Below are 18,117 nucleotides of genomic sequence, written 5' to 3' on the forward strand. Positions count from 1 at the left end.
TGCCCTTAAAAATGTAATTTCTAACCAAGGAGTCCTGTAAGGTACCTGGACTTCAGCTATTGTTGCAGTATTGTACAGATGTTACCCTTAATGTTACCTTTTTAGAGAAGTCTCCTTTTCTAACACACTTCTTGTGGCACTGCCAGATTTTCTGATGGAAACAAGGAGTTTGAAAGTCACTTTTCATTAAAATTATCATAGAGTGGAATGAGCAAAACATTAGCCTAGAACTTGGAATTTATCCTGAGGGCCCTGGAGCACAGGCTTATGATGTGTTCAGATGCCCCTGTCTTGGTTGTGGAGAAACCTCTGGAAGGAAATATACTGGAAGCAAGGAGAGCAAAAAGGAGGTCCTTGCCACAGTGTGGGGGAGAATTTTCTCTTTCATTTGTTCATTCTTCCATTTGTTCATTCTTCCATTCAACAAAGTGTATACCATATAGTTTAAATATACTAATTCATCTAATCTGCATAAAAATCCTGAGGTAGGTACTATCATTATCAGCATTTTACATATGAAAGCACTGAAAGAATGTCATGGGAAAACATGCTCAAGGGCAAAGGGATAGTAAATGGCACAGAGAGAAGAGAGTGCAATGGACAGAAGGTGGGGCTGTGCCTGCTATGCTTGAGGGAGAGCAAGGGCACCATCATGCCTTAAGAAAATAATGAAGTAAGTGATGGATCTGAGGTGAGAAATTAATGCAGGGTTTTGGGTTAACAGTGAGGCATTTCTCAAAAAGTGACACTGTAGGCTCAAGCAGTAAACTGAAGTCCTGCTCTGCACAGGTCACCTGGAGCCCATCTATAGGTATCTGCAGTTTAATTATTCATGGTCATCTCCACAAAATTTCTCAAGTACCCATTTGTTTTATGACTGAAGGTCTATGAGGTTAAAGACAGAGACTGCTGGATGAGCAATAGGGGTCTGTAGGGTTAGGGGTATCTGTGGGTACATGATAAGTGGTCTGTGGGGTGAGTGAAGGGATGTCTGTGGGATGAGTGATAGGATATGGTGTAAGTGATGGAAGATCTGTGGGGCAATTGGGGATCTATAGGGTGAGTAATGGGGAATGTAAGGTAAATAGATTCTTCAAAGTAATTATGGGGAGTTTACAGGGTGAGTGATTGAGGGATCTATGGTGAGTGATGAGACTTATTGGATAAATGATAGGGCATTTGGTAGGAGAGTGATAAGGTCTGTGCAATACATGATGGGGGATCTATGAGTGAGTCATAGAGTTGTAAGTGATGGAAGGTCTCTTGGGGCAAGTGATGGGGTCTGTGGGGTGAGTGATGGAGGTCTGTGAGGTGAATGATTCTCTCCATCAATGGAGCAAATGAAAGGCTGTTTGTGGGGAGAGTGATGGGTATCTTAGGATTTAATGATGGAGTATGTGGGGTGAGTGATGGGAGTGTAGTGGAGTGACTTTTGTGGGGGTCTCTGGTGTGAGTCATGGGAATCTTTAAGGTAGTGATGGGGTTCTTTGGAGTAATAGGGGATACATGGGGTTAGTAATGGGGTATTTGTGGGATACCTGATCAGGAGATAAGAGGCTGAGTAAACTGAAGAACTTGGATTTGGAAAATTCTCAGCCTGACCATATTTCAAAACAAGAAAGGGTATATTTTGGAGAGAATGCCAAGGGTGTGGATGGACAATCATGCCTTAAAAGACTTTACAGATGTGATTCATGGATCTAATTAACCATCAGGGGAATCTGTGGGGTCAGTGATGGAAATTTGTGAGGTCATAGGTTTGAGGTCTATGGGATAATGATGCTGGTCTATGGCTGAGAGAATGGTGGTCTGTGGAACGAGTGCTGGAAGGATCTATAGGGTCAGTCATGGGGCATCTCTGGGGTTAATAATTAAAAATCTCTCAGTATAGGGTCAAGATCTTTATTTCCTGATTTAAAAAATTGTCCCCATCACAGACTTCCTAGGTTCTCTTGTACCTTTGTCCTATTGGCTCCTGACAGTGGCTCCGCATGGCTCCTTTCTTCCCACTGCCCACCCATCAACCTGAGCTTGACAGGATCAATTCAATTTGTCCTTCCGACCTGTGGGAGCAAGGATTGGGATCTTCTGGTAGGTGGAGAGTTCCTCAATAGCCGGTGTTTAAGCCTAGTTCATCACTCTTTAGTTCTGCTTGCTCTTGGCTTTGGGTGCTTTGGCATCCAGTATGCTCTGGGCATGAGCAAGTTGCTTTATAGAATCCAGTATGAGGAGTCCGGGCACCACCAGCCACAGGGAGTTCAAGAAAACAAAGTAAAACCAGAAGTAGAGTGGGTGGCCCAGCTCCCCGTGCTGGAATCCATCACGGTACTCTGTCAGGAAATAGAGCACATCTCCATATACCTGACCTGTGGGAGGTAGAAGGAGAAGGAAACTCTGTAAGGAGGAGGAACAATTCCAAGCCATTTTCCAAGTTATTAGAGCTCAGGATTCCCAAATTCAGAGACATAAAAGTTCTGAAATCACATGACTGAAGATTTGAGAAATCAGAAATGTGAGAATTCCAGAAATCAGAAGCTGAGACTTTCTGAACTCAAGAGAGTTCATGTCTCCAGAATTTAAGCTCAAAATCTTTTCATTCAAGACAGCTCAGGATTCCAAGACTAAAGAGAACTCACATTTCCAGAAAGCTAACAACATAAGAACATAAGAGGACTGAATCTCAGATGAAGGAAGCTCAGAATCTTGATCCAGCCACCTCATGTAACTGTAACCCTCATGAGAGACTTTGTGATGGAGTGGGAGAAGAAATGAACTCTCCTGGATTGAGAACACAGGCCTGGAGGGGCATGGCTGTTCCAAAACCTCAGGGAGTTTGTCATTCAGTCTGACTCAGCCCTGGATGGGCACAATTGAGAAGTCCCACCCGCAGGAATGCCCCCATGTCTGTAGATCCCCCATCAAGCCCTCAAGCACCCACTGTGGGCCTTCTCCTCACCCATAGAGACCACAAGCTGTAGGACAAAGCGGAGGGGTTGGTGGCGGAGAAAAGCAATCACCACCCACAGGCTGAGTGGTCCCCACAGGTAAGCCGTGACGGTCTCCATGCATATCATGAAGTTATCATTCCTGCAAGAGAAAGGATGGAAGGGGCACTGGCATCACTGTGCTCTACCTACAAGGCACCCCTTAATGCTCCCTGACTTACCTCCCCCCAAAACAATGCAGGTCTCCCTTGACAAACACTTACAGGATGTATCGGCTGTCTCCCTTGGCATACTCTTTCCCTGAGGAAGACAAGAAACTTATATGAAGAATATCAGCAGGAAAAGGAAGTCAGACTTGTGAGAGCCGAGGGCTCATGTAAGAAAGCAGGCTTTATAACCTCCCCATGCCTCAGTTTCCTCATCTGTGAAATGGGGCAGCTGTTTTTATATGTATACAAGATAATGTGTGCAAACCTGACACAGAACATTAAGTGTTGCTATGATTGTCTTGTATTCAATAAATGTTTGTGGAATAAAATCAGGCAGGTGTAAATGAGGGAGTGAGGAAAGTATCCAATGAGAGAAAGAGAGAGAGCTCGAAGGTGAACAGATGAGTAAATGAAAGAGTAAGCAGAGATCACTAAGGAAAAGATAGATCACCCAATATAAAAATATACAGGAGACTGAAATAGGTTTTTCACAAAAGAGGATTCTAGATGGTGAATAAAAACATTAAAACCATAATGAGATATCACTCACATCCACTCGAAGGACTAAAATTTAATAAACACCTGATCATATCAAGTGTTGATGAGGATGTGGAAAAACTAACTCTAATATACTGCTTGTGGGAATATAAAATGGTGCAGCCATTCTTGAAAAGTTTGGCATTTTTTCATAATATTAAACACACATCTACCACAGGACCCAGACATTCTACTCCTCCACATTTACCCAAGAGAAATGAAAGCAGACCTCCACAGAGACTTGAAGAAGAATGTTCTAGCAGATTTATTCATGAGGCCAAAAAGGAATACTGTTTGTAACAGTAAAAGATTTGGGGAAATACCTATTAATACTGGAAAAGTCAAATAATTCTGTAACATTTATGCTTTCAAAACTCCTTATAAACTTATGATGAATGTCCTCATCAAAAAAAAAGCAAAGTTCAGAAGCAAAGTTCATTTAAAAAAAAGCATGCTACCATTTATACAAAAGGAAAAATTAAAATGATGATGATGATGATGATAAACTGTTATATAGCATGTATTGTCTGCCAAACATTGTTCAAGTGTCTTACATGTATTTGGGTATGACTATTATCCCTCTTCTACAGTTGAGCAAACTGAGGCTTATGTGTGTAATTTATGTGTAAACCCTGAAAAGAAACATAAGCAATTATTTGGGGAAACTTGGTGGATAGAAGGTAAATTTTTACTGCATACCTCTAAATGGCTTCATTTTGGACCCATGTGAATATATATGCAAAAAGTTTAAATTTTTAAAATTTATTTTAAACAAATGGAATAAGAGTTGGTGGGTGGGTAAACATCTAAACCAATCCTTGTCCAGGAAATTCCCTTGCACAGCATATTGAAGAACCCAGGACTCACAGAGTTGAGATAAGATGGCTTGGTCTCCGAGAAGGTCCGCGTGGTAGAGGCTGAACCAGCCCTCAATCACCAAGTGAATGAACCCACATACTGCAAACCAGCACAGGGACAGTCTCCGCCAAGTCCCCAGTGGGACGACCGCAGCACGCCCTGACAACAGCCATGTGGCCACAACTAAGACTCCAGAGACGGAGAATAGGCCAGCCAGGATATGCCAGGTGGGGTAGTCATTAGGCACAAAGTTGTCTAGTCTCAGATGCCGAGGCCAGTAGGGGTGCATGGGGCTGGTGTTGGTGGTCATGTCTTTGTAGGCTGATGGTGGTGTGTGGATATGTAGAAAAGAGAATAAAAAAAAAAAAACTGAACAAATACAAAGGCATAGAATGAGATCATAAAATCAAATCCAAATAGTTTATTATGACAAGAAACGTAAGTGGACTCAATTAACCGATTAAGACTGACTCAATTAAAATAATCTAATTATATACTATTTTAAAAACATGAATATAAGGCCACAGAAAAATCAAAAGCTTGTTCCTGCCCTCTGGGAGCCATATGATATGGTAGACACAGGAACCAGAACAGGTCCCAGCTTTCATTGGTCTCACTGGGAAGATAGAATCAGGCCTAGTCTCTGCTCTCATTGGTCACAGTCTGGTGGCCAGACACGACAATCAGACCAGGTCCCAGCCCTCATTGGTCATGCTCTGGCAGGGAGACACAGTAACCAGGTCTGATACCCGCCCTCAGGGGTTACAGTCCGCTGGGGGAGACACAGGAGCCAGACCCGGTGCCATGCCTCACTGGTCTGCTAGGGGAGGACACGACAAGATTTGCAGGGGTCACTGTCTTGCATCCTGCAACAGAAAGCTATTACCCTCCCCATAGTCCTGGAAACCGCAGGACAGACAAAAAAGATGACTAATCAGAACTACACCTTCAGGTTCAGTGTATGGGATTATCCGACCCCTCCCGAAATTGCTCACACTGCAGCCAACCCTCAGGAAAGAGGAAAGTGGAGGGCAGGGGTCCTGCGCCGGGAGCTAAATAGGAAAATGAGGGGCAAATACAGAGACCACCAATCAGAACCAGAACTTTCTGGTTCAGCTGCCTGATGAGAAGCAGATCTTTTGCAGTCCCGACAACCGCGCAGTAGCCGACCGCCCGGCGCAGGCGCGTAGGGGTGGTGAGGGTGGCAAAGCGGCGGGGGAAGTGGGGGCGGGGGAAGTGGGGGCGGGGGAAAGGTCTCGCGCAGGCGCGCCAAGGTCTGGCCATTTAGCAATTGAGAGCTAAGGGATGGAGAGGCATTTCAGGCGGAGGGCAACTCACTCAACAGCGCGTTTGCAGCGGCCTCTCCCACAGGCTCCCGGGTCTCACTAAGATCGCTCGCTGGCTCCGAAATATCACTACTTCAAAATCCAACCTCTCACAGGTTCCGCCTTATGGAACTGGCCAATGGAGGAGCTGGAAAGGAGGCCCGTGCCGCTCTCAACCAATAGTTATTGTCTGTGTGCCGCCGACCCCGCCCTCGCGCGTGGTACCATTTTTGGTTGGTGGGCATTTTCAGCCAGAAGCCAATCTGTGGCAAGTCTTGGCTTGTTTCCCTTGTTTCCATCCCATCGGAAATCGGGTGTTTATCTGCTGTTGAATCAGCATTGCGTTGCACTTATTTGTAAAAGCAGAGCAACCAAAACTTTTCCCAGATCAACCTTCAATCCTAACCCCCCAAAATGGGCAAGGAAACGTAAAACAAATAAGTCCTGGTGGCTCAGCAGTAAAGCATCCACCTGCAATGCAGGAGACGTGGGTTCGATCCCTGGGTCGGGAAGATCCCCTGGAAAAGGGAATGGCAATCCACTCCAGTATTCTTGCCTGGGAAATCCCACGGACAGAGGAACCCGCGGGCTATAGTCCATGGGGTTGCAGAGAGTTGGATACAGCTAACAGGCAGATCAAATCTTACTGCTGCCTCCACCTCTCCCTCAGGCCATCTCCATCCGGACTTCAAGTCAGAACAACCAATCAAAACCCAAGCCCCTCAGCCTTGCTGGCCAATTGACATGGAGGCCCTCAAACCCTCTGTGCCAACTCTTAAGAGTGAATCAAAACTCCATAACTCTAACCCAGTGGGCACCCAGACTACTCAGTCAGTCTCCAGACCCAACCCAGGCCTTCTATCCAATTAGAATCCACACCCCTCAGTCCTAAGGACAAATAGGCATCAACTCTTCATAAGTCTTGCTTTTCCTCCACTGTCCCAGTCAGGGCAACCAGTTAGAATGGGAATTCCTCAGTTTTTCAGCTAATTGAAACAATTAGTATCAGGCCTCCCCCATATCCAGGTATCCAATCTGTCCTGGTCCCACTCACATCTAGCAGTACTATCCTCAGGCTCATCATTCAATCATGAAAGATAATAAATGAACTACAAACCAATCACAACCTCCCTCTTCATGGTTTCTAGCTTCCAAACCTTTATCCATGCTGTATCCCCTTCCTAATTCATTTCTATTCCCCACTGAGCAGTGAAGAAAGAGGCTTTTGTATATTTTCTACTTTTATTTGATAATAACAAACTGTATAAAAAGGGACAAGGAAGGCGGGGAGGCCCTGGATCTCCCCCTCTCTGCTTCCCCAAGCATCCCCCACCCCTAGGTCCCAGGAGAGACCACTCCCTTCCCGCCTTGTGGTGGGGTGGGGATTGACAGGCATGGAAACGGTGTGTGTGTGTGTGTTTGTGTATGGGTGTTGAGAGGGGTCAAGGATGGAGAGAGGGTCAAGAATTAGAGGGCCTTCCCTCATCACCCATCAGAGCTGGCACCCTGAGGAGGGGTCTTGAGGGAGCTTGTGATGGTCCACAGATGTGTCTCAGCCTATGAGACGGTAGAAGATCCAGCATCCAAAAGTGACCCAGTGACTGGCCCAGCTGAGCTCTGACCATTTGTGGACAGTGTATGCCATGCCGTAGCCCTGTGGGAAAGAGGTGATGGTTGGTCCCACTCAGCAAGAATAAAGATCTCAGGAAAACCCATCCTTTGCTCAAGGATGTTTCTGTGACTCCACTGCAACCCTGAGTGAGGCCCCAGAGAAGAGATTGAGTACATATGAAAGGTAAGCAGACTTAGTCTTTTTCTTTTGTGTTTTCTCCTATTTTAAAAATTTAAATACGAGACAAGGCGATCCCACTCTCTGACCTGTACTCTCCCTTATATATAGAGTTCCTAGAAATTGAGTTTTTTAAAAGACAGACATTAGCAGAGGAGGTGAGTAGGCCATTTTCAGAAAAGGAAAAAAAATGAAATCGCTCTTAAACATATCAAAAGATACTCAGCCTCATGCATCATCCTTCCACTCAAACTGACAAACATATCTGTGAAGTGTGAGAGGCACTCTGTTATTGTTGTGACAAGCACGATCACACACTGCTGGTGGGAGGGTGAAAAGGTAACTTCTCCATTGCTATCAAGACTAGATCCTACAGTTCTGTCTGCTCCTCTGTGAATCCACATGGATGTGACGTTATTACTTGCTGTAGCATTACTTACAATAGAAAATGAGTGGAAAATCACCTGGGTGTTCACTGATAAGGGACAAACTATATTATATCACAATGGAAAAAATGAATGAGGATACTCTGTGTCTTTTTAAAAAAAATTATTTATTTGGCTGTGCCAGGTGTTGTGGTATGTGGGATCTAGTTCCCTGAATGGGGATCAAACCCAGGCCCATTGCATTGGGAGCTCAGGGTCTTAGCCACTGGACCAAGGAAGTCCCTTCTCTGTGTCTTAATGTGGGAAGTTTTCAGGAATTATGTGAAAAGAGCAACATGCAGCACAGTGTCATTCATGTGTTACCTTTAGGGTAAAAACCAGGGGGAGGGAATTAAAAATATTTTTTTATATCTGCTTATTATGCTTATATTTTAGAAGAATAGTTCAATACAATGAACAAAAATGGGTACCCATAAGAGGATGGAGGTAAGACGGTAGGAATAAGACTTTCCCCTGAATATCTTGTACACTGTTTGGTGTCTGAACCATGCGATATGCATTAACTATTTTTTTTTTAGCTGTGCCTTGAGGATTGCAGGACCTTAGTACCCTGACCAGGGATTGAACCTGGGCCTCAGCAGTGAAAGCGCCATGTGCTAACCACTGGACTGCCAGGGAATTTCCTGCATTAACTATTTTTTAAAGTTTTAATAAAAAACCAACAATTTTATTTAAAAAGAAGCAAAACCCAGATTTTACACATTCAACCTGAATGAAAAATCAAAAATTGTTTTTTAATGACAAAATATAAAACATAAAGTTTTATTTTCAATTAAAAATTGAACTAAGGGAATTCCTGGTAGTCCAGTGGTTAGGACTAGGTCCTTTCACTGTGGTGGCCCAGGGTTCAATTCCTGGTCAGGGAACTAAGATCCCGCAAGATGCCTGGTGTGGCAAAAAAAAAAAAAAAAAGAAGCAAAACCTGGATCCTGTTAGTGCCATATAAATAAACATTACTTTCAAATTGTTTTTCATTTAAAGAGGAGTAAAATCTGGAATGTGCACACTCTACCTGAATAAAAACAGTATATACATTTTAACATACACTTTTAAAGTAGAATCCAGGATTTGCACAATCAATATAAGTAAAACTATTTTTAACAAATTAAATAAATAAAACTTGCGAGTTCTACCTAAGTAACAATATGATGAAATAATTAACTTTTAAAAAAGGAAAACTCAGATTTTATATTCTATCTATAGAAAATAAATTTTATAAGTAAAATAAACATATTTTGCACACTTTATCCAAGTAAAAGACCCAACAGTATCAATCAACCAGAGGGACAATGGGAGAGAAGGACAAAGGAGCAGTGGTTACCCAAGCTGGAGACATTGGACACAAGGTCCTCATGCCTTGTCTTCCACACCTTTGTTCTTATGGTTCTGATGAGCAGGTAGCACATCCCTGGGTGACCCCCAGCCCAGGGTCCCCCCCTCCCCAGGCCACCTTACCTGTTCCTCTGTGGTGTCGTCCACATCAACATCAAACAGGGAGCCCAGGTAGGCTAGGTGGAAGATGGCCAGGGCCCCAAAGAACAGGTTTAAGGCTCGTACCCCCAGGCCCTGTGGAAGACAGATGGATAAGCCTGGCAGCTGGACCTAATCACTGTCCTCCAATCCCACCTGGGCAGCTGCTCCCTGGGAAACACTCTGCTGCTGCTGCTGCTGCTACGTTGCTTCAGTCATGTCTGACTCTTTGCAACCCCATGGACTGCAGCCTACCAGGCTCCTCCGTCCATGGGATTTCCCAGGCAAGAGTACTAGAGTGGGTTGCCATTGCCTTCTCCGAGGGAAACACTCTAGGCACAGGAATAAGGATGTCCAGGGCACCCCCTGCCAGAGTAGGAAAGAGATGGTTCTGATCCTCCTGGAGCTCAAGGGGTATCCAAGGATGAGGATACTGTTAGCTTGAGAATGTCCAAATTGGGGGAGATTCGAGCATTCAGGCAGAGGAGGAAGAATGATGGGTGGGGCTTTGAGTTGGGGGTTTATGGTGATAAACATTGGCTGGCTGGTTAGAGGCAAATCTGACATTCTCCATACTTCTTGTTGCCAAAAGAATGAGGAAAAAAAGACACAAACCAAAGCAAATCGCTACTATGACCTACAGGGCCCGCCTCTCCCCCTCTGACTTGCTCTGCTCAAGCCATCCTGGCCTCCTCACTATTCCTCAAATATTTCAGGCTCTCTCCCATCTCGGGGCCTTTACTCTGGTTGTTCCCTTTGCCCAAAATGCTCCCCTTTCTTACCTCCTTCAGTTAAAGAACTCAAAAGTCACTTCCCCACTTAAACTTGAAACCACTCATCCCTGATATTTCCCTCGCCCCTTCCCTTATGTATTTTCTCCTTGGCACTAATCACAACCTAACAAGCTACTACACTTAACTGACTTATTTTTTATTTACTGTCTCCCCTGTTAACATGTTTGTCCCAGAGGGCTGAAATTTTGGTTTATTTTGTTCATCACTGTGTCTCCAGCACCTAGAACAGTGCCAGGTACCAGGAGGTGCTCAACAAATGTTCATTGGGAAAATAAACGCTAGGTGGGTATACAGCAGTTGCTTGATACATTCTTATTAGAGAGATGGATGCCAGTGAATAGAGGTGAGGTTATGAACATGGTTCAGGACTGGAAGAGAAAGCTGGGCACCATGAGATAGATATAAGATGGAAAGAGAAATAATTTTTGAAGGGGGGAGTTGACCACAAGGCTGCCTAGGCTGAATCCTCACCAAGCGATGCTGGTGTGAACAGTCTGGTGGGCACCGTTTTGATAAGACGCAGGCACTGAGAATCCGAGCCAGGCGCTTTCGGAGAACTAGGGCAGATGCAGGGAAGGGGAAGGTAAGACTGTCAGGTTAGCCTCAGGTGACAGTGGTTCCAGCCCGCCACCAACCAACACCAGCCACCCACCCCATCTGTTGGGTTGGGTTCTGCACTCACCATGCTCCACGTAAGTGATAAATGCCAGGGACAGCAGTACTGCAGCCAGGTGGAAGCTGAAGCCCTGGGGTGGGGTTGGAGGCAGTGAGGTGAGTGAGCAGGAGGCCCCACCACCCCCACCCAGCTACCATCCTGATCCCACTCTGCTCTGCTCACGTGCAAGAGGGCGCTGGCTGCATAGGTGACCAGCACGGCTGAGAAGGTCCCCAGGTGGAGAGCATTCTTGAAAACATCTACGGGGTTGGGGAGAGGTGGGGCAAGAGTCTCCTAAGCTTTCCCCCTGCCCTTCCTGGGGGGCCATTAGGGCAGGGTGAGGATACCCACAACCTCTCAGGGCCCCCAGGATGAAGTCTCTCTATAATGGCCTCCAATTTCACATTATCTAAAACTTAGCTCCTGATTATCCCTCCCAACCTTTCCAAGTGTGGCCAATGTCAACTAAACCCTTCCAATGTCAACTAAACCCTTCCAATTCATCAGGACCAAAAGCCTCACTATCACCTTTGATCTGCTCCTCCCCTGACTCTCATAACCAAACTCTTAGCATATTCTGTCAGTTCCAGCTTTGGAGTTTATCCAGAATTTCACTTCTCCATTTCCACTGCTGCCCTCCTCAACACCCCGTCTTTCCTCACAATAGCCAGAGGATCCTGTTACAACAGGCCAAGGCAGCCCGTGGCCCTCCTCTGCTCATACCCCTGCTCTGTCTCTTTCAGAGAAAAAGCCAAAGTCCTCCCTGTGGGCAGAGACACCCTATAGGACCAGGCTCTGTCACCTCTTAGACCTCACCTCCTGCCACTCATCCCCTTGCTCCCTCTGCTCCAGCCCTACTGGTCTCCTCACTGTGCCTCAAATGTGCCAGGTATACACCTGCGTCAGGGCCTGTGCACTGCTGTTCCTGCCATCTGTTACATTTCTCCCATACATATTTGCATTGATTCTTTCTCACCTCTAGGTGTTTGCTCAGACTAGCTCCTCAGGGAGACTTGCTCTGGTTGATTTATTTAAAATTGCATCCACTCCCACCCACACACCCCTAACACTCCCAGATCATCTTCACCTTCTCTCTATTTTTCTTACCACAGCACATATCACCACCTGAACTACTGTGTCTTTTTTAAAATTATACTGCTCCCCCCAACAAAAATGTCAACTCCACAAGGACAGAAGTTGTTTGGGAGGTTTTTTTGGTCCCTACTATCTTCAACTTGTTGTATGAATGTGAAAAGGGGTGTGGGTTGACTGCCAACCCTCTTGGAGTTATGACTTTGTGACTCACAGTTATTTAGCCAATAAGACATGGGCAGGTTCCAGCTTGTGACAACTTCCACCATGGACCGGGGCAGCTCCACATTCAGTGGCTTAGAGACTGTCAGGTCCCTGTGGGCAAAAGAGACATGCAAACTTATTTGGGATTTAACCCACCTGAGAGTCACACTTTTGTTCTTAGTTGTTCCCTCCCCTGGGAGCATCCCCCCTCCTCCCTGATGCTCCTCTAGGCAGCACCCTGTGGGAGATGGAGCCCCCCAGCCCTCCCCACCATTCCAGGTGATCCTTCTCCTCGGTGAAGCCGGCCCCCGCCAACGTGGCCGTGGCTTCGGACAGAAAGCCCACAAAGTAGTTGCTGAAGTGGAAGGAGACAGCACTCTCGTAGGCTCGCAGCCACCTGGGGGAAAAGGAGCCAGAGAGAGAGGCATCATGCCCAGGTCCAGGCGTGACACCCCCCAATTGCCAGCATCCCTGGCCCCACTCCGTAGACTCACCTTACCATGGTGCCCCTAGGGGTCAGGAAGGCAGCAGAGAAGAAAGGAAAGAGAGTCAGAGAGGCCCTGGAAGCTGGTCTGAGTTGTTCATCGACAAGACAGACAGAAACATGGCAGCAAAAGAGGTGACAGTCATGCTATAATAGTCACACACATCCATCCTTCCATGCTCTGTTGGTTAGTTTCAGGTGGCTCAAATTGATGTGTGAGCTGCTCTATGATATGACATGGTCCCACGGCTTCACCTGGCCAGACATCCAGACCCAGCCACTGTTAGAGGCTGATCTCACAGCTACATGGGCAGACACACATACTATCAGACTCCCAGCTCTCTGACCAGATTCAGTGACCATAAGACACATAGAAGTCCTTTAGTTAGGCTCAGAGATCGTCAAGCACCCAGTTATGTACACGTACACAATTCTACACTTGAGACAGTCATCCTGTCAGTTGTACAATCAGACATGGTCAAAGACAGGAAACATCTTCCACTGGAAAAAGCGTAGGTTCTGGATTCAGGCCTGGGATTAATGTCTGGCTGTAGTTGGGTGACAGTGGGCAAGTCATCCCACCTTTCAGAGCCTCATTCAGCATCAGACACAATCAGCAGCCAGTAAGGAGAGGAGAAGTTCATGTAATCAAAGAGCTGGATGAAATCCTAGTCACACCAGGGGTGGATGGTCAGTCCTGCCCCTCCGTTGAACAATACTGAAGAGCCAGAGAAGGCAGATCCATAGGCAGAATCATCACAGACACACACACAACATGCCACAGATCCATTCCCAGCCACAGTTAGAGACAAGCCAGGTTTAGCCTATCTAGTGACAGCTACATGCTCCCATCACAGACAACCGCATAGCCAGCCAGCCAGCCAGAACTCCAGTCCCACACAAGGAGTCCCTGGCTGACAGGCAGAAACCCACACACACCTCTAGCCAGTGTCACAGACAGGTCAGCATCGCCAACCGACACATATCTGTTACTCTCTATTGCACTCATATAACTTGCTTCTAATGGTGGAATAGCAGAACAGATGGACAGACAGGTACAGTATGTAATGGAGTATCTACTGAGTTATAGGGCCAATCATGGTCAAACCAAAGCCTCAGACAAACACTCAGTCTCTGTCTAGTCACTGGGTAGATGATCAGTCTCAGACTCACAGAACCAATCAGTTACAGACTATGCCCCCACACCCAAGTCAGCCCCACTTGCCCTCAGCACCTGCCCTCATTTACCTGACTTTGCGTTTCTTGCTGTAGTAACAGAAGACAGATAGAAGCATTAAGAGACAAGCTTAGAGCTGGGGAGACCCCAGGTCCCTCCCCAACCCCCTCACTGCCGGGCAGAGGCCTCGAAGGCTGTGCTCACTTGCGAAGGAGGCGGTCACCATCAAGGGGAATGAAGTACGGGAAGAGGTAGGGCCCCACACAGGTGGACAGCACAAGGCACAGCAGGGCCAGCGCCAGGCTCCGGGCCACCTTCTGCAGCCATCGGCGGCTCTATGGGGATCAAGGCTCCATGAACACTGCCTCATGGTGGCTCCCACGGTCCCTGCCCACCTGTCTACCCAGGGCCTCACCAGCGGGTGACCTTGGACGGCCTGTAGGTAGCTGTGGAAGGATATCCAGGGCCCGAACACGATGGTGCCCACGAAGTAGAGGTAGCCCATGAACTCCACAGGTGAGGGCACTGCGCCCACCTCGCCCCTGTCCAGGTCGAAGCCCAGAGACACCGCCTTCATGGCCACGATCATCTGGGCCCCTACATGTGGTGCCCATGGTCAAGTGGATGAGAAGAGAGCAGGTAGCCATGGGGGGATGTGGGGATCACCAGGTTGAAAGGCGGTAGGAAAGAAGAGTGCAAGGGTGGAGAGTGGGCACAGGGTCAGACAGGCAGTTGAGCAGGTGGGCCCAGGACTGGCAGATGTTCTGACTCTATGGAGAGTCAGGCACGGACATGAGATGGGACAGACAGATGGGGTGGGGGAAGAGGCATGGTAGAGAGAAACACAGACGTGAGGGGAGTCTGAGGGCTGCGTGTCCAGTGAGCTAGGCAGATGAGGGAGAAGCATGGGGAAGGAAAGAGACAGGGTGGGGGGATTTAGGAGAGGTGGAGTGGGGCTGGAGGGCTGGGGCGGGGGACAGAGCCAGGGCTGCCTACCTCGCATCTTGTGCCATGTCACGGTATCCACCATGTGCATCTCACTGAGGAAAAAGGTGGTGATCTTGGCCCTATGACTCCCCTGGCCTCAGACACCGCAAAGGGGGGAAAACCAAGGTGCAGAGACAGCGTATTTTCCCTGCCCTGCACAACCTCATGGAGGAAGAGTTCTCCAGGGCTCCCTCCTCCAGGGGGAGCTCAAGTGCCACCTGTCCAGGGTAGCCCTCTGGAAAGAACAAGCCTCCCAGATTTCCACCACCTCCAGAAACATCCTATGCCCTCCCTGTCCTGGACAGTCTCATGAGGGGTGCCCTGGGGACCCACCCACCCCCACCCACCCACCCCCACCCACTCTTCTGCTGATGGTACAGGGATGAAGACTCACGCCCATACCCCATAAGCAGGTAGATGAGGATGGTGACGGAGAGGAAGACACCCCGATGGGAAGAATGTCGGCAGAGGAACAGGACGAGGTAGCACAGGAGGCTGAGCAGCACGACCCAAACCATGTGCAGCTGGAAGAAGTGGTAGAGGCTGAAGAAGCCACCTGCCACGGTGCTTGCATGCTTCAGGTAGGATGGCAACCCTTTGGGTGAAAGAAAGAGAGAACATGATAGGGAACTAGAGGAGGGTTGGTAGAAGGACAACCTGGGCAGAGTTCACAGCTCAGGCAAAGGCTTAGAGGTTGGAATGTGGTGGGATTGCAGGTGACACAAAGCAGGTTTTGGGGAGCTGGGGAGGCGGCTTGGGTTTAAAGAAAAGAGACATCTATAAAGGTCATTTTGGGAACCCTGGAGGAAATCTGAATAACTTATATTGGATAACACTATAGCATTGAGATTAAATTTCCTGAGGGGTGATGCTTTAGGCTATGGTTGTGGGGGGAAGATGTCCTTATTCTTGGGGGACACATGCAAGAGGATTTGGGGTGAAGTGTCAGCAGGTTATTCAAGTGATTCAGGAAGATGATCGAGCGATTGATAGAGCGAGCTAATGTGGCAGGATGTTGACAGTTGGAGAATCAGGTGATGCGTATATGAGTGTTCATTGTACTATTCTTTCAACTTAGCTTTGCAGTAACTTTGAAATTTTTCAAAATGATAAACCTGGGGAAAATAAAACATCCATTTAAGATAAAAGAACAAGAAAAAAGAACGTGTAGAACTTCTGAGTCTCAGATTTCCAAAATTCTCAGCATCCTATAGGAACCTTGGGGACTTGGAATCTTATCTTTTAGATAAAGGCATGCCCCGGTTTGTGGAAACATTTCAGAATCTTAGAATCCAGAAATCTTATTATGATTCTAGAAATCCAGAATGCCAGCACTTTGGAAGCATAGAATGTGAGAATTTCAACATGTCAGAATCCCCAAACCCTGTGACATGGTACTTTGGGATACATGGTACTTTCCATAGCCCTGTGACATGTGCATTTCAGAATTTTATAACCTTGGGATGTAGGCATTTCAAGACCCCAAGATTTAAGAACCTCAGCTTTCAAGAGTCCCAGAACCCAGGGATACTGAAAGGCATGGTTTGGCATGGCAGGATGAGACTTGGTGTGATGTAGCATGGGGTGGCCAGGTTAGTAGGATGTGGGGTGGTAGAGTGGGGCTTAGCCTGGTGTGATGTGGTAGGCTGGACACATAGGAGCCTGGTTTGGCAAGATATGGCAGAATAAAGTGGGCCTTGGTATGGATAAATGTTGCAGGTGTGATATGGCTTGGCATGGTGGCCCATGGTGGGGCAGGCACTTACCAAGCCTCCAGAGGAGGCGGCAGGCGAGGCAGATGGCAAGGAGCAACCAGATCTGGTCAAGGCCCTGCTGGGCAGTAGGCAGGAGACAGCCCTGCAGCAGCTGCTGGAAAAATTCCTGGCGGCTGAAGGTGGCCATTGCGGACCCCCAACGAATGGATGGACAGATGGATAGACCTGCCAAAGGAGAGACACAGAGGAGGCTAGCTGGGATGTCCATGGGGCAGAGATGATGCTCAAGGGACGGATTTGAGCACTCAGATTTCAGTTTAGGGTATGGCGGGGGGAGGGTGCGAGTGTCAGGTACATCAGACTGAGCCGCCAACTGTGTGTGTATGTGTGTGTGTGTGTGTGGGGGGGGTGTCCCGGGTGCCCATACATAGCCTGTGACCTGAGGTGAATGAAGGATCTGTGTTCTTGTACGCTGGGAACAGTCCGGGTCCGATGGTGATTGAATGGTGTACATTCTAGGCCTGTATATCAAATTGAAGGGCTCCCTGGTTTGAAAGGTAGAGTCACACTGTGTGGAGGGCAGAGCGGGAGATCCTGTGACACTCGGGGACCGTGTGCATCTCTCCTTGAACGGAGGTGGGGGGTGTCCTGTATCCCCCGCGCGCCCCATCCCACCCCCACCCGGCCGCCAACAAAGCCCTTCCCAGCCCCGGGGGCTGCAGGGAGGTGGAGATGGCGGTAAGGGACACGGCAGAAGGGGGAGTTGGAAAGGTGATGGAGAAGGGGCCCTAGCATACGCACTGCAGACCCGCAAGAGGAGGCCGACTCAGGATGCAAGCTGGAGAGCCGAGCGTGCACCACCGGGGACCTACCTGGCAGTAAGGAAGCTGCGGTCCAAGGGGCTGGGGACGTGCCGCCGCCGCGTCGTCGCTGCCTCCTCCCGGCAGCCTCCCCCGCAGGCCGCAAGGCCGGGACCAGCTGCAGCTCTCAGGGCGGCGCGGTGAGCGGGCCCTTTAAATCCCGGGCCGGTCCGGTCGGCCAATAAGAGAACGGGAGCGGGGCGGGGACGAAGGAGGAGGGGAGCGGGAGGATTGAGGGAAGGAGCTGGAGGTTGAGTGGAGCCGGGCGCGGAGGACGTAGGAGAGCGGAACGTTGGCTCCTGCAACTTTCCGACCTTTTAGTGTGCCAGTCCCTAAAGGGTCGCGTCGGGAGGTCTTCTGACCATCCAAGAAGAAACCGTCCAATCACCAAATTCCTAAACCGTGGAAGCCAAGATGGGAAAGATGGGGGAGGGAGGAGAGAAAGCCCGTTCCTCCACTCATCCGCCTCGCCCCTGAAACTGCCCACCCGCGCACGTCTTCGTGACACTGTTATGCCCCCGTTTCACAGATGGGAAAATAAACCGAGCTCTCTCCTTACCCATCCTTTGA

The 18,117-nt window shown here is 48.2% G+C and overlaps 2 protein-coding genes across 6 annotated transcripts; both read right to left on the reverse strand.

The window, feature by feature from the left end:
* Positions 1-1,888: 1,888 nt before the first annotated feature.
* On the reverse strand, positions 1,889-6,003 carry EBP (EBP, cholestenol delta-isomerase). Of its 2 annotated transcripts, XM_027533671.1 has the most exons (5): positions 5,888-6,003; positions 4,559-4,870; positions 3,209-3,245; positions 2,957-3,087; positions 1,889-2,366 (listed from the first exon to the last, which is right to left on the reverse strand). In XM_027533671.1, exons 2-5 carry the CDS (start codon positions 4,857-4,859, stop codon positions 2,143-2,145), a joined length of 693 nt encoding a protein of 230 aa, XP_027389472.1. In that variant the 5' UTR covers positions 4,860-4,870; positions 5,888-6,003; the 3' UTR covers positions 1,889-2,142. The 2 variants fall into 2 exon arrangements, with proteins under 2 accessions (XP_027389472.1, XP_027389473.1); XM_027533672.1 differs by lacking the exon at positions 5,888-6,003 and having other exon boundaries at positions 4,559-4,888.
* Positions 6,004-7,102: 1,099 nt separating this feature from the next.
* PORCN (porcupine O-acyltransferase) lies at positions 7,103-17,695 on the reverse strand. Of its 4 annotated transcripts, none has more exons than XM_027534368.1 (15): positions 17,560-17,695; positions 16,739-16,912; positions 15,375-15,567; positions 14,982-15,025; positions 14,401-14,582; positions 14,190-14,320; positions 14,057-14,074; positions 12,819-12,833; positions 12,596-12,721; positions 12,335-12,435; positions 11,212-11,288; positions 11,056-11,119; positions 10,845-10,930; positions 9,565-9,675; positions 7,103-7,528 (listed from the first exon to the last, which is right to left on the reverse strand). In XM_027534368.1, exons 2-15 carry the CDS (start codon positions 16,872-16,874, stop codon positions 7,427-7,429), a joined length of 1,386 nt encoding a protein of 461 aa, XP_027390169.1. In that variant the 5' UTR covers positions 16,875-16,912; positions 17,560-17,695; the 3' UTR covers positions 7,103-7,426. The 4 variants fall into 4 exon arrangements, with proteins under 4 accessions (XP_027390169.1, XP_027390173.1, XP_027390170.1 ...); XM_027534372.1 differs by having other exon boundaries at positions 15,375-16,087; positions 17,560-17,694; XM_027534369.1 differs by lacking the exon at positions 14,057-14,074.
* Between the last annotated feature and the right edge of the window lie 422 nt (positions 17,696-18,117).

Source organism: Bos indicus x Bos taurus, chromosome X (assembly GCF_003369695.1).
Source record: "Bos indicus x Bos taurus breed Angus x Brahman F1 hybrid chromosome X, Bos_hybrid_MaternalHap_v2.0, whole genome shotgun sequence".
NCBI classification, from domain to species: Eukaryota; Metazoa; Chordata; class Mammalia; order Artiodactyla; family Bovidae; genus Bos; species Bos indicus x Bos taurus.

What these genes read in the sequence shown, in the direction of transcription:
- EBP (XM_027533671.1), bottom strand. Translation starts at nt 4,859, where the DNA reads ATGACCACCAACACCAGCCCCATGCACCCCTACTGGCCTCGGCATCTG. An exon ending in GGAGACAGCCGATACATCCT is followed by an intron (nt 3,088 to 3,208) that starts GTAAGTGTTTGT and finishes TTTCTCTTGCAG; the next exon opens with GAATGATAACTTCATGATAT. An exon ending in ACAGCTTGTGGTCTCTATGG is followed by an intron (nt 2,367 to 2,956) that starts GTGAGGAGAAGG and finishes TACCTCCCACAG; the next exon opens with GTCAGGTATATGGAGATGTG.
- PORCN (XM_027534368.1), bottom strand. Translation starts at nt 16,874, where the DNA reads ATGGCCACCTTCAGCCGCCAGGAATTTTTCCAGCAGCTGCTGCAGGGC. An exon ending in CTCATCTACCTGCTTATGGG is followed by an intron (nt 15,026 to 15,374) that starts GTATGGGCGTGA and finishes CTTTTTCCTCAG; the next exon opens with TGAGATGCACATGGTGGATA. An exon ending in GAGAAGGATCACCTGGAATG is followed by an intron (nt 12,436 to 12,595) that starts GTGGGGAGGGCT and finishes TTTTGCCCACAG; the next exon opens with GGACCTGACAGTCTCTAAGC.